At 52.9% G+C, this 27829-nt stretch overlaps 1 protein-coding gene across 1 annotated transcript in view; it reads right to left on the bottom strand.

Moving 5' to 3' along the window:
• The window catches only part of Znf618 (zinc finger protein 618), a 149448-nt gene that overhangs the window by 10968 nt on the left and 110651 nt on the right, over positions 1-27829 (bottom strand). The window contains exons 4-11 of the mRNA XM_026393322.2: positions 26826-26903; positions 26232-26270; positions 24328-24417; positions 23378-23413; positions 23206-23283; positions 16270-16359; positions 5033-5272; positions 1610-1693 (exon numbers count right to left, since the gene is read on the bottom strand). Of these exons, the coding sequence (XP_026249107.1) occupies positions 1610-1693; positions 5033-5272; positions 16270-16359; positions 23206-23283; positions 23378-23413; positions 24328-24417; positions 26232-26270; positions 26826-26903 (735 nt within the window). The remainder of the gene's footprint in view (positions 1-1609; positions 1694-5032; positions 5273-16269; positions 16360-23205; positions 23284-23377; positions 23414-24327; positions 24418-26231; positions 26271-26825; positions 26904-27829) is intronic.

Raw genomic sequence — 27829 nt, 5'->3', positions numbered from 1 at the left:
GCGGTTCTGTGACCACCATGACTTCTCTTTCTAACCTGTGAGCCGCATGGGGCTCCCAGGAGTGGGGAGCACCCGTCAGCCAGGTGCACAATCTGGGGGGAAGCATGGGGTGGTGGCGGCATGGAGCGGGTCACACATTTCAGAGAGTGCAGGCTTCCCGTGGGTGCTGGGGCCTCTGGGCAGGGTGAGATCAGGCAGGGTCACCCCCCTAGGATTTTGTGAGGACACAGGAGTCCTAACAAGAGAACATCCACGTGGCCGTCCACCTGGGGCAGTGCGGGAAGGTGCTCCCGGGGTCGGTCGGCGGGATGGGGGAGTAGCAACAGTCTGTGGGCCGTGAGGTTAGGATCAACTCTCCTGAGCTCAGTCTCCTCACTGCCTCCCACGGGGATGTGGTAAGGATGGAAACGGGGGAGGCACATCACGCTCCAAACACACGCTAGGCACATAGTAAGCGCTCAATAAATGGTGGCTGCCGGTGGCAGCAGCCCATGACGGCATCATTCCAGACAGTAGAGTCAGCTCCAGGGCACGAGAGGCACAGGGGGTGCAGGGTGGCGTGGCGGGAGCCCAGGGCACATCGGGAGACCTCTGTTCCAGTCCCATGCTGCTACTTAGTCCTGCCTGGCGAGTCACCCCTCCACTCACAGACTGCCCTGGAGAGGTGGTGTGCGTGACGTCATCTAAAGCCCCAGCCCCGTCCCTAGGCACTCAAGCTTCACTGGTTTACTAAAAAAACAAAGCAAACAAAAAAACCCAGCCACCAGGAAAAGCTCCACGTGCCTCAGTGCGTCACTGGCCGGGGCACTCACTGCGGCTCCGTCAGGTCACCACAGCGGGGAGAAACGGAGGCACTGGCTGAAGCCGCTAGTGGCCAGGCAGTGGAGCTGGCTCGCTCCTGGGCCGGGGCTGCATCACCATCTGTGTCCCCAGCTACCGCAGAGAGTCCTGTCCCCACAGGTGCCTCAGCCTAGGGAAGCACAGTGGCGGGATGCCTGTTCCCTTAAGCCCTGGCTGTCCCTGCTGTGCCTTTCTTGGACAGAGGCTGCTTGTGACCACCTGTGGCCTGCCAGGCTGACCCCACAGCGGCCATTCTGGAGGCTGGGGTGCTCTGCCAGGGTCCTGCCCGAGGCAGTCAACAGGGGGCGCCAGACACCACCAGGAAACGGCAAAGCGCCTGTGCTGAAGGGGCTGGAAGGGAATCCTCCTTAGGACAGTGCCAGGTCCAAAGTGGGGGTGAAATCTGGGACCTCTGGCTTTCAGAGCCTTCTCTACTATACCCCCTTTGCCTCTCCTAGGAAGAAACCGGCTGCAACATTAGTGTTAAAAGCAGCAATGGCTCTGAGGCCACCCATCTGGGCTGGCGGACAAGTTTTGAGAAGGGGAGTTCCTCTCTCCGGGGGGAGCAGACAAGGAAGAGCCACAGAAGGGTGGCCCTGGAAGAGAAGGCCCCTCCTGCTTCTGCCTGGCCCTGCTGTCCCTCCCCTCCCAGCCCCAGCCTCCCCCGCTCCGACCCATCATGCACCAGGAAGACTCAGCCCACCAGGGCCTGTTGCTGGATGGAGGTGGCTGTGGTGCCAGCCAGCACCGGTGTCACGGGCACACTCACCGCTGGAGTTCTGTGAACTGCTGTTGGTCTCTTCAAAGTGGTTTTGTGCTTTGCTTTCTACTCTCCGACTAAAGGCGCTTTCTGCTGGGAGAGGGACAGGACAGAAAACCATGGGGACAGTCAGCACGAGGTCTCCAGGGAGGGCAGGAGGAGGCCCTGGGGCTTGGTGAATGCCCAGGGCTCTCTGCTGGGGGAACAGCACAGTGGGGCCCCAGGAGACCCTCCTGGCCATGCCTAAGAAGTCTAGGCACCATGGGGGGTGAGCTGCCCAGGGACACAGATGAAATCCAGCCAGTGAGCAGATGGCACATGGGCCTGGGTCTCCCATCTTTGGTTCCACGTGTGTGACACCAATTCGTTTGAACCTGCCAACAGCCACTCCCTCTGCAGACCCCACTCCACGGCCCCACGAAGGAGCAGGGAGGACAGCGGCCTGTTTCCTGGGGGCAGCTTTGAATCAGCAGGAGGTCAAGCAGCCGACTCCAGTTTCCCAAGCTGGCGGTCACCAGCGGCAGGCAGAGCATCCTGGGTCAGGGGGCATGGCAGGCACGGAAAGCGAGGGGTCAGTTCACTCAGGGGCGGGGACAAGGGCCCGGCCACCTTTGAGTGATTTCTGGCATCTCTGCCCGTTGCCTGCAGCTTGCTGAGTGGCCGGCCTTCTCTCTGGTTCTCTTTCAAAACCCCACGATGCAGAAACAGGGTGCAGGCAGGTGGAACACCACAGGGCCAGCCCCGCCCCACCGAAACAGAGAATCTGCGGTGGAAGAGAACCTGCTTTCCAAAACATTCTTGGCACCACAGGGACACCGCTACTCCAAGAGCTGAAGGCCTCAGGGCACATGTCCACTGGGATGTGAGTCGACCCTGTCCCCTTCGTTAGGAGAAAGAACTTGCAAGAGGACAGCCAAGGCTTGAAGTCCTCCCAGAAGGAGACTGTTCGCCTTTACTTAACTCAGCTCCTACGGAACATCAGGGGCCCACAGAACCCCATTTTAAACATACTAGATTCTGTAGTAGCCCTCCAAAGTGGGGACCTAAGAACCCATTTTGGGAAATGCCAGTCTTATCCTGTCCATCCTACCCCAGAAGGGCAAGTGCTCAGCTGTGAGTGCCAGAGTGCCAATGACCATGGGGACAATGGGTGGGAAAGGAAGCCAGAGTGGCTCCACGGCCTGGCACAGCTCTCCCCACCCTCCCACCTGACAAGGAGGCTCCGTCCTGGGGACAAGGCTCCTTTCAGAGGTGTCTGCAGACTGCCCGGGCCAAGCATCTCAGACAGCACCTGCCAACTGTCTGTAAGGAGGCCCTCCTAACCGAGCACCTACTCTGTGCAGGCCCTGGGCAGACACTCCACAGCTGTGGTCTCCCTTAATCCCCCCATAGCTCTGAGAGGCTGAGAAACACAGCAGAGAGAGAGAGAGGCTGTCGATTTCAGGCCCAGGGTGCATTCTCAACCCTCTAAGACAGCAGTGAGATGTCACCAGGGGAGTCCACGCCTCCATTTATGAAGCTCTGGAGTGAGGAAGTAATCGTCTTCTCCACCTTAACCCTTGTGTCCGCAAGGGGACAGGTGCCCACCTCTGTGGGAGTTTTGTTCTGACCAACATCTGTTTGGAACTCAACACAACGGATGTTGCCAACTCTTGGGAGATCCCTACTGCTCAACCAATTGTGCAAAATTTGCACTGCTTCATGTGCCTCTGTCGGAAAGCCAGTGTGTGAGGCTCCAAGTCAAGTCCCAGGCACAGACGTGTTCTCTCACACACAAGAGCTCCACACTCCAGGAGGATGAGGGCGGTGACCACGTCCAGCTGGCACCACCTCACAGGCCCTGCCAGTTCCTGCTCCCAACCTGGTGTCCTCTGGCCTGCCCAGCTGGGAAACCCAGGAGTGATCCCATCAAGACTCTTCTAAGTCACAGGGGCAGTCCAGGCATGCCCCCGGCTTGCTGGACACTTGCTTCAAAACATGGAGGTTCAACAGCTGCCACATGCCACATCAGCCCCTGTGGGCAGTGCTCTGCAGAACTTGGGTGCAAACTCCCAGCCACAAAGCTCTAGTGTCAGATGGGGATTTGAAAGCCAAGATCCCATTATCCAGGTGCGTCCACGTCTACCGCCAATGATACCACCATGACCTGGCTGGTTCAATTTGTAACTACTATAGCAAAAACACAACCGTCCCCCAAAACCCACGGCCTTCGAGGCTGACTGACTCCTCTCCTTTCGGGAGATCTAAGCACTGTAAACATCAACCACCACACTCTGCCCAGAGCAGCCTCCAGAACCTGAGCAGAGGCGGGCACAGCTCTCACCCAGCGGGGTCATCAGCACGGCTCTCACCCAGCGGGGTCATCGGTCACACAAACCCAGCGGCTCACTCATCTGAGCGCTCACTCAGATCACCTGCATGTTTAGGGGCTGGCTCTGGCCTCAAGGGAACTGAAGGGCCAGAAGTCCCCGGAACCCCACATGGCCACTCCACCCCAACTCCCACCAAGCCAGGCAGGCAGCCGAGGCTTGTTCTCTGCAGGTACGAATCCAAGCGTTCCCGGCAGGTCTTGTTTGTTTTCTAGATGGAATGACCCTGGGGACTGTCTGCTGCCTAGTCACCCTTCTGGAGCCAGAACGCCTTCTTGCATTGACCAGGAAAAGGCTGGAGCTGGCGTCCCCCAGTGTCCTGCCTGGCCTCTGTCTCACGCCAGGGTTTCATGGGGAGTGCCAGCTACGGGGCGGCCAGGAGTACGAAGCTCTCATCAGCCGCCTGCTTCATGGACAGCAGCTCCACAGGGAAAGGACATTCTTAGACTGAGTTGTACGAGAAGCAGAGAGTGCAAACTCATGCCAACAGGGTCCAGGCAGGTGACAGACATGAACGGGGCGGGATGAACACAGACAACAGAGGGGACACGATGAGAAATGACCCCTGCTACGGGGCCGCGGGGGGTGGGGGTGGGAGGCAGAGGGCGGGATGGCGAGCTGGAGCACACGTGTTCCCGGGCAAAGGAGACAGTCAATTGCTACCCTGCAGGAACGTGGGCCCAGGGGCCAGGCCTGACTTCTCAGTGTCAGTTAGAAATCAAAATTCTCCTCATGTTCAAATGCTGGCCACTAATAAGTTGTAGAAGCTGACACAGGCCAAAGACAACAGGCCCCTTGGCCTTGATTTGGGAGAAAATACTCTGACTTTAAAAGTTTGCAAATCGTCTTGTACAACCTTCTTTCTTAGGACAAGGGACCTGGCTCAGAGAGGTTAGGTGGCTTGCCATGGTCACAGAGCCGGCCCGCGGCAGAGCTGGGCCCCACGTTTGTCCCAGAGCATGAAGGGACCTCTGTTCTTGCTCTTGCAGGGGAACAATGGCCCCAGACACGGCTGTGGCAGGTTGGGGGTGGAGGAAGTGTGGGGTGATGTGGCCACTGGTACCTGCGGTCGCCTTGCTTGCTGGAGATCCCGAATTTGGAGTGCGGAACGTCTGGGTTTGGGCTGCTGGAGGGGTGCGGTGCAAGAGGGTGGCACAGCGGACCACGGAGGCCGGCGCTTTTTTCCCCGACTGGTTCGTCTGGGTCTTCGCTGCCACGAAGCGTGGAGACGGGGTGACCTCTGGATGTGAACACTCAGAGCCCGTGTCTGGATCGTCCGGCGGCTCCCACCCAGGGGCGGCACCTGAGAGGGGCACGCTCTCAGTCCCCGGGGGCCCTTGGGCCAGCAGAGCAGGTGGCCTCTCAGGCCACAGGCATCCATGTGCCAGAGCTGGGACAGCTCTGCCCAGCTGACCCTCGTCTACTGAGAGCAAGGCTCTCACTCCCTGGGCCCAAGAAAGTCCCGGAGTCTAGACCCTTCCCTGGCTTCCTGGAGGAATACTGTCAGCTCACACTGTTACCTGGAGGCCACTGACCAGCCCCCTCGTAGATGACCTGTCCCCCTGCCAGCCCCGTCTTTGCAGGACGGGGCATCTGAATTCATTACTATAGGCCCAAGCACCTTCTAGAAGGTGGCTCCTAAGCCCCTTTTCCTGGAAGGCAGGCAGGCTCAGAGGTAAGGACAGCAAGCAGACAGGCAGGACGTGCTGGGTGGAGGGGAGGCTGGGGCAGGTACAGGGAAAGGGCTCTGCAGTGCCCAGTGGACCCCACCTGGAACTGCTGCTCTTGGGGACAGTGCTCAACCCAGTGCCTGACACCATGGTGGGCCAAAGGCAGCAGTCCCCTGAGGCTGTCGGGGAAACGCCTGTCGCACGGCCCAGGGGCCTGGTCTCCCTCTCTTGAGTTTTCTGCAGAAGCCAGGATCACGGGGAACTGGAGCTGACTCTGGCAATTTCTCCCTCGGGTGGTGTGTCCACAGTGGTGGGCGGAGCATCACCAGTGGCTCAGCCCCCAAACCTGGCCCACTCCCACGGAAACTGAGTGAGAGTGGGCAGGTCTTCTCCCTTAGAGGTCATGCAAACTCTGCAATGCCCTCCCCTGAAGGCAGGAAGAGGAAGAGGCAAAGGAGAGGGACGCTGGGGTGCTCACCAGGGGGCCCCAGGACCAGCAGAGCTTGGCATTCCCACGCCTGACCCCAGCACTGCGTGGGGAGAACCTGGCTTCACTTCCTGCCTCTGGGGTAGGCATAAGCCTTGTTCCGCCCAGCTCCTAGGACGGTGCCTGGCCCTGGTCTCGGCGGAGACTCCGCCCACTGTTTCAGAGCCCAGGATGGAAGGCCGTGACCAGATGGAAAGCTCGGGACAAAGTGGCAGGATGCAGGGCCTTGCCCAAGGCCACACAGGAAGTGAGCAGCAGGAACCGGGGCACCAGCACCTGATGTACCCTATCTGGGGCACAGAGGGGCTCAGTGCACACCTCTACCATGGAGGCCAGAGGCCACAGTGGGAGTTCTCAGTCAGGGCCCCTTAAGGAAGTCCCACCAGCCCCAGAAAGAAATCCCGAGGCCACTTGGCTCCCACTCTCTGGACTTTGACTTGGGAACCACAGATACTTCCACACATTCCCTCTGGCCGAGGCCCAGGACCTCAGTGACCCCCAAGTTCAGCTGCAAGTACGAGGACGGTTCTTCCAATAGCACGCCCCCTGCCTGAGGCCACAGAGTGAACCTGCACAGTCCAGCCCGTGCTGCTGCCCAGAGCCCACCTCTGGGTTCTCCACCGTCTCCCTGTGTGAGTGCGGGCACCAGGGCAGGACCTGTCACGGGACCCGCGCTGAGACTGGAGTGAGGCCAGTCACCTCTGAATGCTACCTCTGCACCTTTTGGCTTCCGGGTCCTGGCCTCTGTACCACCCTCTCCTGGCCTCAGTTGTCCCTGCCTCACCCACTGCTGAGAGGGATGGCCCCTCTGGACGGTAGCCCGCAGGGATTCCATGAGAGACTCCAGAGAGCCACGGGGCACCTGGATGGCAACTGCCAGGAGCGACTGCTGGTGTTTCTTAGAAACCAGGAAACGAGGCCCAGACAGGCTGTGAGGTTTCCCATGGCCACGCAGCAGGTCAGTGTGGGACAGGACAGGAGCACCGTCTGCCAGCCACCCAGGGAGGCCGCTGCAGAACGTTAGGCCGCCCCCCCACCTCACCCGGGGTGCCACCTCACACATTCCAGGGACTGGGGCATGGGGACAGAGAGCTGTGGACCTGGGCAGAGGGAGAGGGAGCTCCGAGCAAGCTACTGTCCCTCTGCGGTCTCTCTGCAGCCCTGCAGGACATTTTCCAGGACCCTCTCTAGACTGGCCCCTCTCATGGTGGATTTCTTCTGTAAAAACCTGGATTCCCGGGGACAGCCCTGCTTTCTCTGTGGCAGGGGCCAAAGGGACACCATGCAGCCCCTGATCTCATGAAGCGGACCTTCACCTATGTGCTGCCAGGACCTGCTGGCCTCTCCAGCGCTGGCCCAGGGCTCTCACCTTCTCCAACACCCAATCCTTCCCTCTGCCTGGGACTTTCTTCCCTCAAATCCCTGCCTGCTGCTCCCGTATGCTAACCTGAAACAGCTCTTCCTTGGGGAGTCCTCCCTGGTCCCTCCTCACCTGGCCACCTGTTAGCCCCCCAAGAACTGACCATCATTTACAATGACACGCTGTGTGGCCATATTTCTTTCCCCATCAGCCTGCGAGCTTCCTGAGGGCAGGGGTGCTCCCGTTGCCACCCCTTACCCCACACATGGAGTCCCCGGTCCTCCCCGACACACAGGGAGTGCTCAGCAGAAACCGTAGCCCCCATGACTGCCAGGGGAGCAGAACTCAGAACGCGGAAGCAGGGAGCGTCAGAGAGGGCATGCCAACGAGAGGACAGTCGGGGCACGAAGCTATCTGACCTGTCACCCTCTCACTGGCCCCTGAAGGCAGGGTGTGAGGCCGGTGGGGCCACAGAAGCTCAGAGAGATCTGGGAACCACTTGAGAGCCACACAGGGCCAGGGCTGAGTCAGGACGAGTTCCCCAGGCTCCCCACTCACGTCACCCACAGTCTGCTCCATCTTACGTGGAACGCTGGAATCCCTTCCTCAAACTGGCTGGCTTCCCGTGTCAGAAACACAGGAGCCATTCGCACATCAGACACCCGAAGACACAGCCCTGGGCCTCTCCTTTGGAACACTGGGATTTGAGTGAAGTGATCAGATAACTAAGAGAGTAAGAGACCAGGGTCTCTGAGACCCCACAAGGGAGGGGAGGGTGACTTCAAGGCTGAGGGAGCCCTGGGCTCAGCATCTGGAGAAGGGAGCAGACGGGAGGCATGAGGTACGAGGAGCCGGCAGGGGGACCCTTCCTCACTCGGGCCATGATGGAGTGCCTGTGAGGACCACCCTCCTGCCATGTTCCTCTGTAAAGCTGGAATGGCGACCATGACCCATGATGACGGGCCTTGATCCCAGGTGGTCAGGACTGTGATTCATCAGATGACACGAGCCCCCGAACTGCTCCAGACCTCTGCCCAGAGCTCTACCTTCTGGAGCAGGGCACAGAGGAGTTTCCAGAGGGAGCACGCCATCCACTGAACTGCAGAGACAGCTCTCAGGGCCGGGGCTTCTGAGGTGGCTGGAATTCACGGGGCAGAATAACCAAGAGAATTGTGCAAAGGAAAGAATTCCAGAAATGTGTAGAGGCCCCCTGGATGTCTCTGGCTGAGTCCTCAACTGCATGTGGGCAGCTCTCTGCAAAGCTGAGCCCAAGACAGACAGCAGAGGGCTGCGACCGAGCCAAGATCAGGAGGTCACACAAGGCCGGGGCTGTCCCACCTGCCCGAGAGCAGCAACGGTGCTGAATGGGTCACAGGTTCAACGGAGACCCAGAAAGGCCGTGTGCTAAAGGAGCTAGTGTCACCCTGGAATCAGAAGGATTCCAGACGGGCCCTCCCTGCTTGAAAACAAGCTTTTGAAGTATCCAGTCCATCTGTCAGTAAATAGCTGCTCGCCACTCATGGTCAGCACTTTCCAAAGGAAAAACCCAAATCCAGTCACTCCACAAGGTAACCTTCCAACGTGCAGAACAGAATGAGTATTCTCCAGGTAGGAAACTGAGATTAGCAACTAAGAGGAAAACCAGTCAACTGCATCGCAGAAATGAGAGGGATGATGGCATTAGGAGACAAGCACCCCAAACAGCTGTTATAAATATGCTCCAAGGTTTAAGGAGGGCTGGGCTTGCAGCTCAGGGGCATAGCATTTTCCTGGCAAGAGCAAGGACCTTGGTTCAATCTTCATTAATAGGGAAAAAAAAATACAATTTAAAGGGGAACACAAATATAATGAAAATAAAACTGAAAGCTTTAAAAAAAGAACCAATGGAACTTACAGAGATTAGATGCTGCAGAAGAAAAGATCAGTGAATTTGAAGACAGGGCAGCAGAATATACCCAACCAGAAGCATAAAATATATGCAATGGAAGTATTCTTTCAACAAAACTGAAAGAATGAACAGCTTTAGTTGATTTGTACACATTATCAAATGTGCATCTATATGTAATTAAAGTCTCAATAGGAAGGAAAAATTACATAAAAATATCTGAAAAAATACTGATTAAAAACTCCCCAAACTCTTATAAAAACATAAACTGATTGAAGAAACTCAATCTCCGATAGACAACACTTTAACCTAGAATTCCATATCCAGAGGAAACATCCTTCAAAAGAGAGGATAAAATAAAAACATCTCAGTGGAGAGCACCTTTTATCAACAGACTTATAATGTAAGAAATGTTAAAGGAAGTTCTTCAGGAACAGAGAAAAATGGTAATAGAAGGAATTCATATTTATACAAAGAAAGCAGAAAATGGCACATATGTGGGTAAACATAAAAGACATTTTTTAAAATTCTTAACTACTTCAACAAATACTTAGCTGTTTAAAGCTAAAAGAGCAATTCTTAGACAATGATAAGAACAGCACAGACTAGGAAGGTAGCAATAAGAAGTATACTGTTGGGGCAGGAGATGTGGCTCAGTGACAGCATTTTGCCTAGCAGATGCAAGGCACTGCGTTCAATCCCTGACACTGAAAGAAAAAAAGTACATTATTGCAAGGCTTCTACACTGGATGTTATGTATATGAAATGCATTCATGATAGATGATAATACATTAAAGATACATAATATAAACCACAGTGTGAAAAAGAATTACTAGCAGAAAGTAAAACAACAAACAGCAACAAAAAAACCCCACCTTGATTAATACTAAAGAAGGCAAAAAAGAGAAAAGGATAAATGACAAGAACAAATGGAACAAGTAGAAAAAATACAAGATGTTAGACTTAAATCCAACCAAATCAATAAATTATATTAAACGTAAATGGATTAAACACTTCAATTAAAAGGCAAAGATCACTACACTGGATAAAAGAACAAGAACCAACTACACTACACTTCAAATATAAAGGTATAAATACACTAAAAGAAAAAGGTGAAAAGAAATATACCATGCAAATCGTAATTCACAAAGGAAGACAAGGAAGAATTCAGAAAACCAGGTATCATCAGAGATAAAGAAGGGCATAGCACAGTTTTAAAAATGGTCAACTCATCAAGACATGACACAAGCGTGTAACCTAATGACAGTATTTCAAGTAAGATGAATCAAAACCTAGCAGACCTAAAAAGGGAAATAACAATGTACACTTCCTTCTCAGTACCTGATAAGCCAAACTAAACAAAAAAAGTCAAGAACAGGTGTGATGGTTTGGCTCTTAAAGGTCCCCAAAAGCTCATGTGTTGAAGGTTTGATTTCCAAGGAGGCAGTGTCTGGAGATGTGGATTTTAAGAGGCAATTCAACCATGAGGACTCAGTTCATGAATGGATTAATCCACTGATGGGTTATAGTTTAATGCTTGGGGAGGAGCTTTGTTACCAAAAAATGAGCTCTGCTTCCTGCCTGCCATGAGGGGAGCAGCGTGTCTCTTCCACGTGCTCCTGCCCTGATGTTTTGCCTCTCCACAGGCCTAAAACCAGCTGGGCCAGAGGACCATGTACTGAAACCTCAGGACAAAATAAACCTTTCCCCCTCTTGTTTTTCTCAGGTATTTTGTCACAGCAAAGCAAGCGGACTAATTCAAAGGGCACAGAGATTTGAACAACACCACTGACCTAATCTACTACAGTATACACCATATAGAAGTGTGCAGAGGGGTGTATTCTTTTTTCTTTTTCTTTTTTCCTTGCAGGTAAACATAAAAGGCATTTGGGTACTGAATATCAGCAAGTAAGACCATATGTCAGATCATAAAACATGTCTCAACAAATTCAGAAGACAAGCGGTCACACTATGTATGTACTCTGAGCACAATGGAATTAAATTAGAAATCAGTCCCCAAACTCTGATTCCCAAATACTTGGAAATGGAATACATTTTCTAAATAATCCTTCCTACGAAGACCAAACTGGAAAAGAAAATTCAAATGACCATCCACAAATGAACAGACAGGGGAAACTGTGGCCTGTACACCTAGACAATGAATACTACTTGTCACATGCTGCACAATGATATTTGGGTTGATGACAGACAGATCATGTACATAATGGTGACCCCATAAGATGAGAACACGTAGTGATATAGCCATGTCAGGTTGTAGAAGCACACTCTTTAATGAACAACAATGAAACCCTCTAGCAATGCATTTCTCCAGTGTGAATCCACCCCTAAGCAAATGCGTGACTGTATCCATTAATCAAAAGGATGAACTACTGATACCTGCAAACATGGATGAATCCGGAAAAGATTATGCTGAGTGAAAGCCAGATTTCCCTCCAGGTTAAAAAAAAAAGAGTATGTCCTGTAAGATTCCATATATGTGAAACTGTAGGCAAACTACTCCATGGTAATATAAAGCAGATGAGTGTTGGCCAGGGGATGACAATCGAGGAATTAAAAAGGACACTGGGAAGTATTGGGAGTGAGGTGTATTGTCCATGATCTGAATTTTGGTGATCACTTCATGGGTACACACGTAGGTTAGAACTTATTAAACTGTATACTTTAAATCACAGGCACTTTATTGTATGACTATATACCTCAATTACTTTTTAAAAAAAATTTTACTAGAAATACTTATTTCCTTGATTACAACCCTCATTAATACACAACGAGTTAAATGTGGGGTACTCTATAATCCTAGGACTGAGTTCCCCACCCTTGGAGAGTTTGGGGAGTGATTAAAAAACAGGTAAAATCCTGGGAAATTGTAAACTCTTTAAGGAGTAAGCAGAATGCACACTCTTGAAAGCAAATTAATCTTACAAACTACCTGGGCTTTCCAAGTACTTTGGGTGTCTCTGCAAGAACTTGGTGTGGTGATTATCACACATATACCTGTACATCGAATCATCAAGTTGAACCCCTAGATGTGTACTATCAGAAAAAAAAAAGATGTTTAAAGAAGGAGATCATTCTTCTGGCAAAGAAGGAACATCGTGAGGTTGCGGCTTCCTCCAGTTCATCACAGTTCGACTTTCTGATGGTCTTCATCTATCTGAATAAAGCGTAGGCCTGGTGACCTCCCTTTTTTCCCCCAAAAAACCCATGTAATTTACCACACTAAAGGGATAAAAGAGGAGAATCCGCCCCATCATCTCAACACTAATTTACAATAAGAACTTCCAGTGTCGTCTGGAGGAAGGCAACTTTGACCAAAAAAGAGCACCCGAGAAAACCACTTCAGCCAACAAGACCCCTGGACGGAAGTGCTGATGCTCACGGTGAGGAGAAACGGATGCCCATGACCCGGGAGCCAGGGGCCACATCGGCTGGTTTCCCCTGTTCGACACAGTGCCGAGGGGCCCTAACCGAGCAAGGTTGGAAAGAAATAAGTGAACGAAGAGGTTGCAGACTGGAAAGAGAGAAGCACCACTGACTTTTTTTTTAGCTTGGTGACCTCATCAAGTGCAAAGAAGAGGCTAAGAAATCTACAAGCACCTGTTAAATAAGCAATTTCAGCCAAGGTGCAAGATGCCAATTCAATATACAAAAAATTAACTGTTTATAGGTAATAGCAACAAAAATTAGAAAATTAAATTTGAAAATCAGAGTAGCATCAAAAACAAACAAACAACCCCCCCCAACACACAAACATGAAATACTTAGTGATACCTTAATGAGACCCATGGAAGACATCTACCTGATGCATTGCAAAAGGACAGAAATCTTTGTGCACAGACGGGGTAGGAACACCCAAGTACCTCTCTGCATGGCTGGAAACAAATCTTGACTGACACAGCTCACATCATTCACAAACGATAACTCCAAGTGGCTCACAGACCCACATGTTTAAGTTAGAACTGTCTAACGGAGGATGTGTCCACCACCTTGAGGTGGGCAAGGTTACCCCTGAGTTAGGTCCCAGAAAGCGCTAACCGTAGAAAAATGATCAATAGCCCTTGATCAAAATGACCAACACCTGTGCACCAGGAGGCACTGCGCGAAAACCAATAGGCCCGGCAGACACTGGGGGAACTCAGCCTCGCCTCCTGTGTCTGACAAAGGACCTGGCCCGCAGGAATGTGCAGAGAGCTCCTACAGTTAACAGAAAGACAGTGGACTCACCCCCAAAATGGGCAAACGGCTTAAACAGACAACTTCCAAAGGAAAATGTACAAACGGACAATAAGCAAAATGCAAAGAGGTTCACACAGTTAGTCACCAGGGAAGGGCAAACCCCTCGCTAGAAACCGAGAGCCCCGGGCCACCTAACACCAGCAAGAATGCGTAGCCAGTGGGACTCCCAGATGTGGCTGGCAGGTGTGTGAGGGGCTGCGGCCATGCTGGAAAATGGGTCATGGGTTCTTATAAAGTTCTACATACCCATGACCCACTGAGTCCACTCCTTAGCACTTCTCCAAGAGAAATGAACACGTGGTCTCAGAAAGTTCCACACGACCATTTTCATTGTAGCTTTACTTCTAAGAGCCTAAAATTAGGAACAACCCAGGTGAATAGGAATTTCTGTACAATGGAATACCAACCCTCTGTGAAAATGGATAAACTGATACATTCGATAACATGTGCGGGTCTTTAAAACATTTTACTGAGCAAAAGCAGCAGACACAAAAAAATACACATGACTCCACTCATAAGAATGCCCACGGCCAGCCTAGTTCCTTCTGCACCCTCTCTGTGACCAGGAGCTCAAGCCTTGGCCTGATCCCACCTGATGACATTGTTGCTTCTTGCCCCGACCTCCACAGACCCTATCAGCATGCCAATCTCCATGTCCATGGTCCGTCAGAACGACTATCTCTTGTTTAGCCTTGGAGAACCAATCCTGCTGAATTGAGCCTACACCTCTCATGCTGTATTTGAAACACAGATGTAGCTAGAGTCCCCACACTCCAGCAAGGAACAGAGGTTCACTTGATAGACACAGAAAAATAAATAAATAGGATCTACGACAGAAAGAAAAAGAAATAAGAAACAGGAAAAAGGAGATGGCCCTTTAGAAGTGAAGCATGAGGACGTTCGGGAAGAAGCGAAGGGTGTAAGCTCTGCGTCCCCTTCTTACTGCATGTCCACCATGCAGCGTGGGACCCCTGAGTGATCGAGCGTGGGCCTGGAGTCCAGGCAGGTTCAAAGCCAAGCTCCTTGACCTCACTCAACTCGATATGTGGAAAACAGAAGCAGCAGCGCTGAAGATATCCCCCCAGGGTGAGAGCGAGTGCAGGTCGCCTCGTACCTACCCTCATGCCAGTGCATTCTGGGCACACCCTCTGACACCAGGAAGTCACCGCTTCACTGGACAGCCCAGGGAACAGCTGCCCACAAACAGCCCTGACATCTGCGCACCAGCACCAGGGGTCACTCAAATGGCTGGGTTGGTGCCCACCCAGTAGGAACTCTATGCTCTCCCCCTACACATGACCTGGCTATGCGGTGGGCACCGGGGCCACAGCAGGTGTCTGCCAGAGGTGCTGGAAATCTCCACCCTGGGCTGCAAGGCCCTGAGAATTCCCACAGATGGGAAACTTGGGAAGGGAACAGCCATCAACATCATGCAGCGGTCAAGGGTCAGGCCAGGTCAGGAATCCTGGCCAGTGCCGGACATCAGGACTGAAGCTCTTGCCCCCAGGGACAAGCTTCACCTCCACCTCTCTGCCAGCAGGGGACAGCTGCCGGGAGGCTGCCTACAACGCCCTCCGCACCCACCCAGCACCTTCCAGAGGCCCCTGCTGTGCTGCTGTTCACAGGGCCCAAAGGGTCTGGGGTCTCCCAGACTGTGAGGGGCTTGAACCCCAGAGACCCTTGTGAGCGCTTCCCGTAGCCTCCTGACCCGAGTCTCCCATCCATCCAGTGGGCTGGGATCCCCAAGGCTCTGCCACGGATTCCCAACACCGGGCCCCGCTGCCCTGAGATGTCCAGAGCTGCCCCAGAGGCCCTGCCCATCATAGCTTAGGTTTCTCCTCCTCTGCAGGAGGGACGAGGACCGAGGGCTCCCTACCTCACAGATTGGGGTGGAGGACTGAGGGCCTCCCACCGCACAGACTTGGAACGGAGCCCCTCCCTCCGACATGTGGAAGGGGTGTTGGGAAATCTGCAAGTGGGCCGACAGGCATCATCGGGAGAACGGAAGGAGAATGGACGCCTGTGTCCCTGCGGGGAGGGGACTTGGGGCCTGTCTTTGCCAGGCAGGGAGTGAGGGACTGTGCGTCAGAGACAAGAGGGGAGCTGCCACCTCCCCAGTAAGCCTCCACATCCAGGGCCCCCAATTTCCTGCTCAGCGATTCCTCCCCCTCGCTGGTCCTGCTCAAGGCAGAGAGGTGGCTATCTGTCCTGGTCAGCCACACCCCTATTTGGGCCAGTCTCTGCATCCGCTCAGACATTGAGGCATCACGGAATGCTGGCTCTGGGCTAGGAACCAGGAACCTCATGATCTGGATGCATTCAAGGAGGTGGGGACAAGGCCATTGCAGGACTTGGACAAATGACACCCACCTTCCTAACTACAAGTCTACATGGGCCCTAGACCTCTGAGACCATCATGGGAGGGGTCCGACCCTGCCGGATTAAGATGGGGCCTGCCGAGCTACAAGCTACGCTAGCCCCTGTGGTCGGGTGGCCCCGGAACAGATCTAGCCACATCCAGCGACCACAGCTGACTCCCAGGCTCTCTCCCTTCCCTGGCAGAGCTTGAGCCTGGCCAAGGGCTGGCCCTGCTGCCCCACCCTGCCCTCCCCACCCCCACCCCACGGGAGAAGGTACTCACTGATGGGGGCGTGTAAGGCCACGTGCTCCTGGTAGGGTGTGTAGTATTTGTACTGCTTCCCGCAGAATTCGCAGGTGTAATTCCCAGTTTCTGTCCAAGGAGGAGAGGACATGTGAGAACGGGCACCCGGCCCCACCCAGAAACATCAGCATCCCCACCCAACTCCTCCTCCTTCTGGGACCACCAGCTGGAATCCACTCTGACTCTGGAGTCAGAAGGCCTGGGTTCAAATCCCAGCTCAGCCATTTTGAGCTGTGTACCCTCAGATAAGTCTCCAAACCCCTCTCTGTGCCTCACTTTTCCTAACTGCAAAATGGAGTTAATGGTAGGACCACCTTATAGGATTGCTGTGAGGATTAAATGTGTCTGTCAAGTGCTTAGAACAGTACCTGGCACATGCTGTCCTCCTCCATCGCTCCACCCAAGCCCACCCCGGCCGGCCGTGACCCCAGCTGGTCTCCAATGTCACTCTCTCCACCAGTCCTCTGTAAGCCCTGCCCTCTGCAGGGGCCACACCCAGGGTCCCGCCTCTGGGGGACCTTCCCTGTCCCCAGGCACCCCCCTCCCACGGGCAGCAAGGTCAGTTCTTCCTCTCAGGCCCCACTAGACTTTATCTTTACCTCTCTTTTGGCTTTGCCTAACTTCTTTCTTCTTAAAAATGTCTGATGTAATATTGTTCACTGGGGGAAAATTATAAAATACTGATAAATACAAGTACAAATTTTTAAAAATAAAGAGAAATTTCAATCACCTGTAATCCCCAAACAGAGAGCCTCTACCCCCTGGAAGCAGAGAGGAACCTGTCCTCTGGCCCCGACCCCACCCTGCACTCTGCTCCTCTGGGGCATGCTTCTCTCTTGATATCATTTGTCTGGCTCCTGTGGCCTTGAATTAGCCGGCCCTGATCAATATCCTCTTTGTAACCTAGTGTATTCAATCGACAATCCTTTGTGGACATCTTGCCCAGTCAATAAGTATCGATCTCTGCAGCCGTTATTGGCTGCACGGCTCCCACGGGACTTTGGAATTCGCTGAGCTAGTCCCCTCCACCAAGGGACATTTAAAGCGTTTAAAAAAAATTTTCTCCTTATTTAAAAACAAAAAAAAACCCCAAAACCAAAAATGCTGTGACCACATCCTTACAGAAAGTTTTGTACATTTGCTTGTTAGTTTTGCAAGTGATTGCAAAATACAGGTCACGACACAGAATCTCCCTATGTTATTTCCTCAGGGTGTATTACAAGAGTTGGGGAAAGGGTTTGCATTTTTAAGGCTCTGGGTAAGCACAGCACCCCCACACCACCCAGAAGGCACGAGAAGGACTGTTTCTGTACTCTGCAGCTGGCGCTGGATATGGTCCTCTGCCTGCATCTGGCAGATCTAGCAGGGAGAACTCTACTGCACGACTGGCTTATTTTCCATTTCTTTGATTTCTAACAAGATTGATTATTTTCATGTTTAATTAACTACAGTTTTTCTTTTGTGACTTTCCTCTTGTTTATGGCCAGTGCTTCAATAGGTCTATCTGCCCTTTTTTTTAAAAAAAAAAAAAATCAATAAACTCTGTAGGTTATGGATATCAACATTTTGTTATATATGTTACAAGTCTTTTTTCTTAATTGGTTTTTAGTTTTTTTTCCACTCCCAGTATAGAGAGATTCAGAATTTTTTTGTTAAATAATCTCTGTAACTGACTCATGAACGCTGGCAAAGATAGGTATTTTACCTGCTGTTTATGGGCTTCGAAGTAATCAACTGTATTCATTCTATTATTCAAATCTTACATAATCTTGTTTGTCTAGTTGCTCTTGCAAAGATAAAATGTGGTGATAAATCCTCCCATTTCATTGCATTTCTAAATTTACTATGTATATTTAGACACAATGTTGTTTGATACATAAGGGTTACGGGATAAAAATCTTCATGATGAACTGTATCATGTGTATCCTTCATGAACATGAAACTATCTTCTAATACAGCTCTCCTCTGGACTAGCAAAGTCAGCACTCCTGGGAACCTCAGAAATGCTAATTCTCCTGACTTGCCCCCGAGACCCACTGAAAGAAAATTCTAGGTGTGGAGCCAACTGATGTGTGTTGGAACAAGAACATTCCAATGCATGGGGAAGTTGAAGAATTGCTGCTCTAACATGTGAACTGTTTTATTAGCCTGGCGTTAATGTCAGCTTCTTGGTAATTTGTTGGTTTCTGCTACCTGTTTGTCTGCATGCACCTACAGACCTGGTCCTTGCACTTTGACTGACTGGACTGTGCTAAGTGCCGACACAAAATCCTAAGCCAAAACAGGCACGATTCCTGTCTTCCAGGAGTTTTGGTCAGGAACCTGAGACGGAAAAACCAAGTAGCCACACAAACAAATTTAAAACTGAACATGACAGTTGCTCTGAGAGAAACCTACACAGTGCTGCGAAAACCCAAGAGGGGGTTTAAATCTCTTTAAGGATGCAGAAAATGGCACCTCGGAAAGAGTATGGCTCAGGGTAAAAGATAAGGAATCAACCACGTATGTCTCTAATAAACGGTTAGTAATTGGATTATTTTAGATTAACTTGACAATTTTTGGCTTCTAAAAAAGGAGATGATGCCATTTGCTTTTACTGCTCTCATTGATTTGGTTTTACAAACTGAGCGTCCCTAGTCCAGAAATCCGAAATGCTCCAAGATCTGAAACTTGAGTGCTGACCAGATGCCACAAATAGAAAATTCCACGTCACAAAACTTTGGTCGTGCACCAAATTATTTAAAATATTTTTATAAGATCATCTTCAGCCTATATGCGTAAGGTGGTTAGGAAACAAAAAAATGACTGATGTTTAGGTGTGGGCTCCATCCCAAGGTATCTCATTAAGTAGATGCAGATCTTGCAAAGTCAGGGGAAAAAATATCCCAAATCCAAAACACTTCTGGTCCCACGCATTGCAATAATGACCCTTATCATCTTTTCTTCTTTTCATGCCCTTTCTGGTTTGTTCCATTGGTTTCCAGGTATTTGGTGTGTGAACTCTTTGCTTTTCTCTGATATACTTTTTAAGATATATTTCTCTAATAGTCAATTGGCAGGTGGAAAGTTAGATTTTTAAGTCTGTCATCACACAGAAATACAGTTTAACTCGGGGGCTTCTCAACTTGGGCTCACTTACACATCACCTGGAAAGACTCTTACACAGGTCACTGGGCTCCACTGAGATTCGGATCTCAGGAATCCGTGTTAGGACCTAAGAATTCATCTTAAAGCAAGCTTCCAGTGTGGTATTCCTCGCTGAGCAGGAAAGGTTCAGCCTACTTTACTGCATCCCTGCTCTTTTCTCACCAGTTCCAAAATTGAGCCCTTACTGGTGCTCTATGGCTTAGCTCCCTGGAACAGAGTTTCGAATAATTTTTTTGAAGATGGGCACATAGGAGAAATGATATGTTTCTGAGCCCTTGCTTTTTTATGTACTAATCATAATTGGTAAAAAATTCTCAGATCAATCCTCTCCCCCTTTAAAAACACATCTCTTTCAGCACTTCATGCTGCACGGGTCTGAGGCAAGTGTACCTTGCCTTCGTATGTAGGTGACTGGCTTCCCCACGCCTGGATGCCGGCGGAGCATTTCCCTTTATAGCTGTTTTAAAAAATCACCAGGATCTATTTAGGTAAAGGGCTCTACGTGGACTCCACGTGACCCATGAAGAGCAATTGGTAAATCTGCACATCCAGGTCTTCCTGCGCCTGAGCGGCGTTTTCTTTTATTAGATCTCGGAGTGCCGCCTCCGTCCCAGTGGTGTCCCTCCACCAGCTACCTGGAAGGTCCCCTGCTGTCTGTATTCATCACGTGTTCCTTGTTACCCTCAGAATTTAACTATGTCCCTCTCCAGTCCCATTTCTTCAGGCTGATTCTGCCCTGGACACCCTGGCGAGTTGACACCCACCCAACATCCTCCTCAACAGTGGGGGTTTGCACTCTGATCTGACCGTCCTGCTGCGCCAGGACCCTCCTCCTCTCACTCCTTCCTCTTGCCCTTTTTACCTTGCCCTTTTGCTTCTCTACCCTACAACCTGAGGCTCCTTTTTTTTCCTGCTACGGGCAGAACTGTGTCCCTCCTGTTGGGGTCAGATGAGGTTTTGAGGTGGGGAAGAAACTCCAGATGTCCATCGGGACCTCTGGTCCTGCTTCTCTGCCCTGTGACGACACAGGGAAAAGCAGGCCATCTGCAACCCAGGAGGAGAGGGAGCCTGGTCATGCTGGCACCCTGACCTTGGACTTCTAGCCTCCAGAACCGTGAGAAATGAACTTCTGTGAAGCCACCAGGTCTAGGTCTGGTCTTCTGTTATGGCAGCCCAAGTGGCTAAGATAGGTCACACTTCCTTATACTTGATTGAAGACACCAAAATTTTTTCATTTAGGTTTTGTGGAAGATCACTTTGAGAGAGACACTCCTCCTTGGAGTCTCCTAAATTCTTTCTCTAGTGATGTGGGGTCCTACGCTTGCTTGTTTGTTTTCCAAGTGACTCTTCTTTATCCAGGCATAAAGGTCACGTAAGCCAGAAACGAATCCCACTTTACTGTTTTCATAGGCAACATGAACACACTGTCCAATCCTTCCTCTTCCCGTGATCACAGTGGTGACTCTCGGGTCTGCAGCTGAAGGGCGAGGTGACACCCACCCAACACCCTCCTAATTAAGCATGCGACTGTCTCACTGCTCAGCCGGTGCCACAGGGAAGGCATGCTTGCTGCCAGGGTTGCCCCTCTCCCCTGGACCTACAGAGCTTCACCTGGGGTAGTCAGTGTCTTCAGAATGCCCCATGCCTCCACTGGAGCCCGTGTCCTCTGCTTAGCTGTTTCTAGGTCCTGTGGCACTGGCCTGCTGGCAAGGAGCTGCAGAAGCTCTAGAAACAACACTCCTCTCCCAAGGTGGGTTCTAGTGGCAGCAGGCGACGGCCTCACACAGCTGTCTCGCTCCATCACACAGAGCTGGCAGCTGGACCCAGTCTGATCGACCTGATGCAACTCCACACTCCTAATAACCTGGGGTAATTCTTCCCAGGTCCTAGCACGGGTTGTCTATCAGATACTTCCAGAAACACAGAAGGAGTTTCATCTTGCTTTGCATCTTCCTGGGGTTAACAGGTCCCGCTGATCTAATGCTTCCTGAGAAGGTGTCAAGGACTGCGCTAATTCCCTTACTCATATCGTCCCACCTAATCCCAGGACAATCCTGGAAGGAGAGTCTTATTGTTATCACTCCATGTCAGCTTAAAGAGACTGAAGGTCACACAGATTAGAAAACTCGCCAGACATCACTCAGCTGGCAAATGGAGAGCATCTCTCAGTAACATGCCTCGTTTGTCACCCCCAGCCAAAGCCAGGTGTGGGGCTGGACATTCTGTGTATACAACAGTCCTGGAGAACAGGTCAAACAAATTTCTTGTCCCCAATTTACAGGCGAGTCAAGGGACTCTCAGAGGGGTAGGCACCCAAGGAAGGTGACACCAGCATCCATACCCAGGCCTGAGTCAAAGCCTGTCTTCAAAATAATGATGCCACAGCTGGAAGGGTGGGGCTTTGGGGACATAGTGGACAGTCGGGAGAGCACGGAACACTGCCTCTGTCCTCATTCTGACATGGACGTCCGACCTACCCACTGACTATGCTGGGAACCTGTATGGTTCAGATCTGTGTTCCCTCTGGGATGTCTGACTTCCAGCCGCCCCGTCCACAAGGGTTCACTATGCATGTGGCGGGCACTGTGCCATCCACTCTGCAGACATTACCTCCTCTGCAGTTTCCTAAATGCTTTAAGAAGAAAACCAAGAACCATCCTCTGACCAGGAAGAACAAGCCTCTGGGGGACCCAGCCTTCGCTGGGCTATACCGGGCTCCCTCCGGGGGGCAAGCTGATGTCGGTGTTATGGCTCCTTTGATTTCCACCCACCTGGATTCCATCACCCCCTTGTTCTTTGTTTTTGCAAATGCTCTTGGACACACCTCCCCAGGCTGGCCACCAGTCCCCTCGCGATCCCTCCTCCTCCTAGAAGCCACACTGGTCTTCCTGAAATGCAAACCTGGTCAAATTCCTCCCCACTTGGCAAAGGCTCTGCTCACTCCTGTGAGGAGGAACTCAGGGTGCCACCCTCTGCACCCAGAGCCCTGAGACCTGAGCTCCTCACCAACTCTCCTTTCCTTTCTCAGAACCAGCGCCCCCTCCTGCCTTTGCAATGTGATGTGAGAGCTCATTCCCCACCCTGTCCCCAACCTGGATTCCCAAGGCTGGACTCCCCGGGCTCCCCAGCTCCCCAAGCTCCTCTCTGGCTGGGATTCTCTGCTTGGTTAACTACTGCCCCTACCCCGACCCCCGTGTGAGTTACACATCTGTCCTGCTCACTGCTGTGTCCCCACAATGCTCAAGTCTAAGTTTGCTGGAAACAGGTCACACGGGTGACTCCTGCCCTCAAGGGGGTTTATGGGAGCGGGACGGAGTGTCTGCAGGCAGCCGCCCGCACAGCCTCATCCACAGCTAAGCCCCTTCAAGTGACTAAGCTACCGTCTGAGCACCAACTATGTACCAGGCACTGTGTTGACAAGCAGCTTCTGTCCGTGATCTCATTTAATCCCCCAACAAGCCTGCAGGAGTGTCGTCCTCACCCACAGGAGGGGAGGCCGAGGTGCAGGATGGCTCAGACTGCGAGGACAACCGAGAGGTGGGCGGGAGAGCCCTGGCTCAGCCCGGGGCCTGGCCACCTGCACTGCCCTGACCTTGACCCTTTGCTGTCCCCAGCTCATGGAGAACTAATGTCCTGGGACTGTCCAGCCCAAGTGGTGACAGGTGGGCACTGTGGCTGCAGGGTGAGATGCCACTGCTCCAGTGACGGGCTGCAGCCCTGCCTCCCTCAGCCAGCCCCGCCCAGCCCCGGCCCCAGAGTCCCGCATACTTGGCCCAATTTTCTGGAATGGCTCTGGGGGCTCCTCCTTCACTTCATCAGTGGCCACAACACCTTGGTCGAAGGGGTCTGTGGGAGAACACACGGTCCTTAGCACCCTCATCGTCCAGGTCTCGGGAGCCCAGAAGGGGACAGGGAAGGCAGGCAGCCACCAACGACTTACCTGCCCGATTCTCGGGGGCCCCTTCCACACTGAACACTGTGCCAGGGCAGGAGGCAGCAGCCACAGAGGGAAGGAAGCAGACGAGAGCCCTGTTAGTCCCTGCCTGTCACTGCCTCTGTTCACTGTCTCTTGCCCCCAGCCTCAATTCAGGGGTTGCCCTTGGGGCCAGGAGTGCTTCCTGAGCCAGTGTGGAAGGCCAGAGAGCACTCAGTGCCACCCGCCTCCACTCCAGGCCAGATCTGGAACGCTTCTGGATCCACAGGGCTGGGGTTGGGGTGATAGGGGTCCTCTGTCCCCTCCATGGGGAGGGCATATCCCCAGGACAGCCTGCGCCTCCAGCTCCCTCCTTACCCCAGCAGGTGCCCACCCCCTGGGGCCTGCAGATGCTTTCTGCCTGGACCTATTTCTGGGTCATCTATGTGCACTCAAGGGCCAGAGTAGGAGCAAAGGGGAAGAGACATGGAGGGGAAGAGACATGGAGGGGAAGAGACATGGAGGGGAAGAGAAGCCAAGCCACGCCTCAGACAGGCCGCAGGCGGGACCGGAGTGGGAGGCCCCAGGTGCTCTGCAGGTCCACCACCGGTTCTCCAGGATTCTTAAGACCCTACAAATTAACTACCTAAATTTATTGTTCTAATTTCAAGCTCCATAATCTAAGATGCTAAAATGTCATCATTCATTTTTAAAAATTGGTTTAATTTCAGTAGAGCATGCAAATGCTCAATATAAAACAGAAAAATGACACGATATGAAATTTCAATATTCGACTGATTTTTGACCTGTAAAGATGGCGATTTCACTTGGCTTCACCTAACAGGAGCATATGCAGACAATGATGGGGACACTCCCTCCCCCAGGATCCTCCACGGTGGCTCACCCCCCTCGTGGTTCTGACTGCTGCCTGACCTCCCTTTGGGTGAGAGGAGGCTGTGGGCAGGGGCGGGGCTCACCGTCCACGGCGTGCAGGTCCCGGTGCTCCTGGAAGCAGCTGTAGTACTTGTACTTCTTCCCGCAGATGTCACACGTGTACCTGAAGTTGTCTGTGAGGGCAGGAAAGACGTGTTGGCCAGGGCTTCAGTCACCTGGGTTGGGGTCTCTGGCCAGTGCATCTGCCTCTGGAACCAAAGCTGGACGGCAGTTTGGACAATCCACTCCAGAGCCACCTGGGCCTTGGCACTGCAGCCTCTTCTGAACCTGGGAGGGCCATGGCCCAGCCTGGACATCGCTCAACAGAGCCCCTCCCATGTGCACATCAGGGCCACTCCGTGCCCCACTCCCCAGGCCAGACTTTCTGGATCCACCGGGCTGGGGTTGGGGTGTTGGGGGTCTTCTGTGGAGGTGACCAGGGAGCCTGGAAACGACTCCCAGAGCCACCCCCTGTAGGCTCCTAACAGGTTTCACCTCCCGACACAGAAATTATGTGAATATAACAATCACTGCAGCTTCCACATGAATGGGGTGAGCACGTGCAAGGAGCCAGCCTTTCCCTGTGCCTCCTCGGTTAGTCTTTGCAACAGAGGAAGAAAGCAGTCTCCCGTTTGTGCTGGAGGAAACTGAGGACCAGAGGAGACTGACCCAAGGTCCACAGCTAGGAGTATAGGTGGCTTCAGAGCTGGGGCCCAGTGACCCTCACTGGCTGGTGTCCTGCCTCGTCCCCTGGTTAAGGACTCAGCTGCAGACCATCCCTGACAGAGTTCCTGCTACAAGGGCAGGGCTGAGTGTCTGTGTGGAGACGCTGAGCCTCTGCGGCCTGAGCTGCTCAGCACCTGGCCCTCTCCAGAAAGTCATCCTGACCCCTGCTACAGGAAAGTGCATGGATCGTAAGCAAACATGGTCACTCCTGTGTGACCAGCCTCTGGCTCAGAGGCTGAGGACCACCACCTCAGCCTCTTCTCTGCCCGGCCTCTCCTACTCCATGCTACTGCATGGCAGCAGGGGAACATGCTGGCTGATCACCAGCCAGCCCCGGGCATCTGGGTGGCCTCCGGTTGGGAGCTGTTAGTGCACCAAGAATATGTGACTTTACATCTTTGATGAACATGTGCAGACATTTCTTTTTCTTTCTCTTTCAGTTGTCGATAGACCTTTATTCCATTCACTTATTGATATGTGGTGCTGGGAATCACACCCAGTGCCTCACATGTGCCAGGTAAGTGCTCTATCGCTGAGCCCCAGCCCAGCCCAGACACTACCTTTGGATATTCACTTAAGGGAGGAACTGCAGGCTCTGGAAGCTCAGTGAGGGGTGAACACCCCAGTCTACACCCAGCTGGTTGGCTGCTTACCAGGCCCTCAGGGTGTGGGGCAGGCAGAAGCCCAAGTGGGCCTGGGCCTGCGTAGCAAAGCAAATGTCAAGGCCCCCTGTGGCCCTAGGTGCTGGGATATGGCACCTTGGGGCAAAGACCAATAAGCAATTATGACCACGGCTGCTGTGCTCACGAGAAACCCCAGAACAGCATTTCTCCAAGGTCAGCTCAACACCCCAGACACATAAGTCAGTGCCCAGAGAACCTGGGACTCCCAGGTGGCCTGGGCTGCTTCTGTCCGGGCACCTTGTCCACGTGCTTGCTCATCCAATTACAGCTCAAGGATTCCCAAAGTTATTTGGCCAGAGAACCCCTCAAGGACAGAACACCTGTTAACCTCCCCAGAACGGGGATGCCAGGACCCCTCTGGCTTCTGTGGGGCACCAAGTTCTGTCTCCATATAAGGCCCCTCTGGCTCCAGAGGCCGGACCCCTGCTATGTGTCTCAGAAGCAAATTTGGGGGCGCCCTGAGGGATGAACTGAACAGTCCCCTCTTCCTCCCACAGCCCAGCTTCACCCCAGCCAACCACGAGGAGCGGGGTACTCACTGCTTTGGGAGGCTCCCTCCCCTGAGGTGGCTTCGGTGTCTGTGGGAGAGAGCGAGAGTGGGAAGGAGGTGAGCAGGACGAAGGCCACGGGTACAGTGAGGGGAGGTGGAGCAGCTGGCAGAGAGGGGCCCTGGAGCACCGGGGTCCGTGCTGCGGCCTTCTGTGACCCCGACACCAACCAGCCCTGAGTCTGCAGCTTGCTCCCTGCTGCCAGGCTCGGGGCGGGCAGGTGCCACCCTCCTGGCCCTCAGCTTCAGAATGGGCAGCAGCCACTGGCCCACTCCTCGCTGTCACCAGGAACACACAGAAGGACAAGAGCACCTGCCCTGCAGGGTGGCCCAGAGCACACAGAGCTGAGTGTCCCGGGAGGCACGAAGCCCAGGTGGAGGGGCAGGGAGCCCTGGAGGCAGAGGCTGGGCGGCCTGCCCTGCGGTGCCCCTCGGCTCATGTGTACCCCACACTAAGGAGGCCTCGCTCAGCGCCTTGGCCCTCCCCCATGGCAGAAAGAAAAGCTGGGAGCTCTCTGGGGACACCCATGGAGCCCAAGTGGGAAAATGGGCAGAGAACAGAAGGGGTGGCCTGGGACCCGCTCACCTCGGTGCGCCCGCACGTGGGTCTGGAAGCAGTTGTAATACTTGTACTTCTTGCCACAGATCCCACACTCGTAGGACCCTGGAAAACAGAAGAGGAGAGAGGGGACCCGTCAGCTGCCCTGCAATCCACAGGGGCCTGGGACCCATGGGTGATGCCACCAGGCACTGCTAACTGTGTCTCAGGGCAGGGAAGTTTCCTAGCAAGCAAAGAGGGGCATGGACCAGCAGAGATGGCACCGGGTCCTTGCCCGGGTTTGTCTCCAACTTTGTGCGTGACCTTGGGCAAGGTGCCACCATTTCTGGGCCTCAGCTTCCCAATCGGAAAGACAGAGAGGAGGTGTCCTGGGCTCCCTCTGCAGACACCTGGGGAGGAAAGTGCAGGGGAATGCGGGGTGCTCTGAGGGGAGTAACTGCACCTCCAGGAAATCCTTCCCCAAATGCGTCTGGTCATTTCCAGTACCCCTTTTCCAGGATGGGAGAGAGGTTAAGAGGACAGACTTCAAAATTAGGAGGTGCCTCAGTCCTTGTCCCTCCTCTGCCTTTTGCCAGCAGCAGCATCTTGTTTTGGGGGGTACGGGGGACTGAACTCAGGGGCACTCAGCCACTGAGCCACATCCTTAGCCCTATTTGTATTTTATTTAGAGACAGGGTCTCACTGAGTTGCTTAGTGCTTCGCTGTTGCTGAGGCTGGCTTTGAACTCGTGATCCTCCTGCCTCAGCCTCCTGAGCTGCAGGATTACAGGCATGCGCCACGGCACCTGGCTAACAGCAGCATCTCAATCCCTCAGGTACATCAAGCTCTTTCTGTTCATTGCAGACCTCCGGGGGCTCTGCACTGCCCCAGGGCAGACCTTGGGCCCTGCCACAGATCTGCTTGGCAAGGAGAACACCCCACACCTGCAGAGGAATGACAGTGCACCCTCAAACACAGAGACCAACATGGTGCAAACACCTGACTCCAGTCCCCAGTGGGCCTTCCTCCCAGGAGCAGATGGACTGAAACAG

Source organism: Urocitellus parryii, chromosome 4 (assembly GCF_045843805.1).
Source record: "Urocitellus parryii isolate mUroPar1 chromosome 4, mUroPar1.hap1, whole genome shotgun sequence".
In the NCBI taxonomy this organism is placed as follows: Eukaryota; Metazoa; Chordata; class Mammalia; order Rodentia; family Sciuridae; genus Urocitellus; species Urocitellus parryii.
This window is presented reverse-complemented; position numbering and strand designations above follow the sequence as displayed.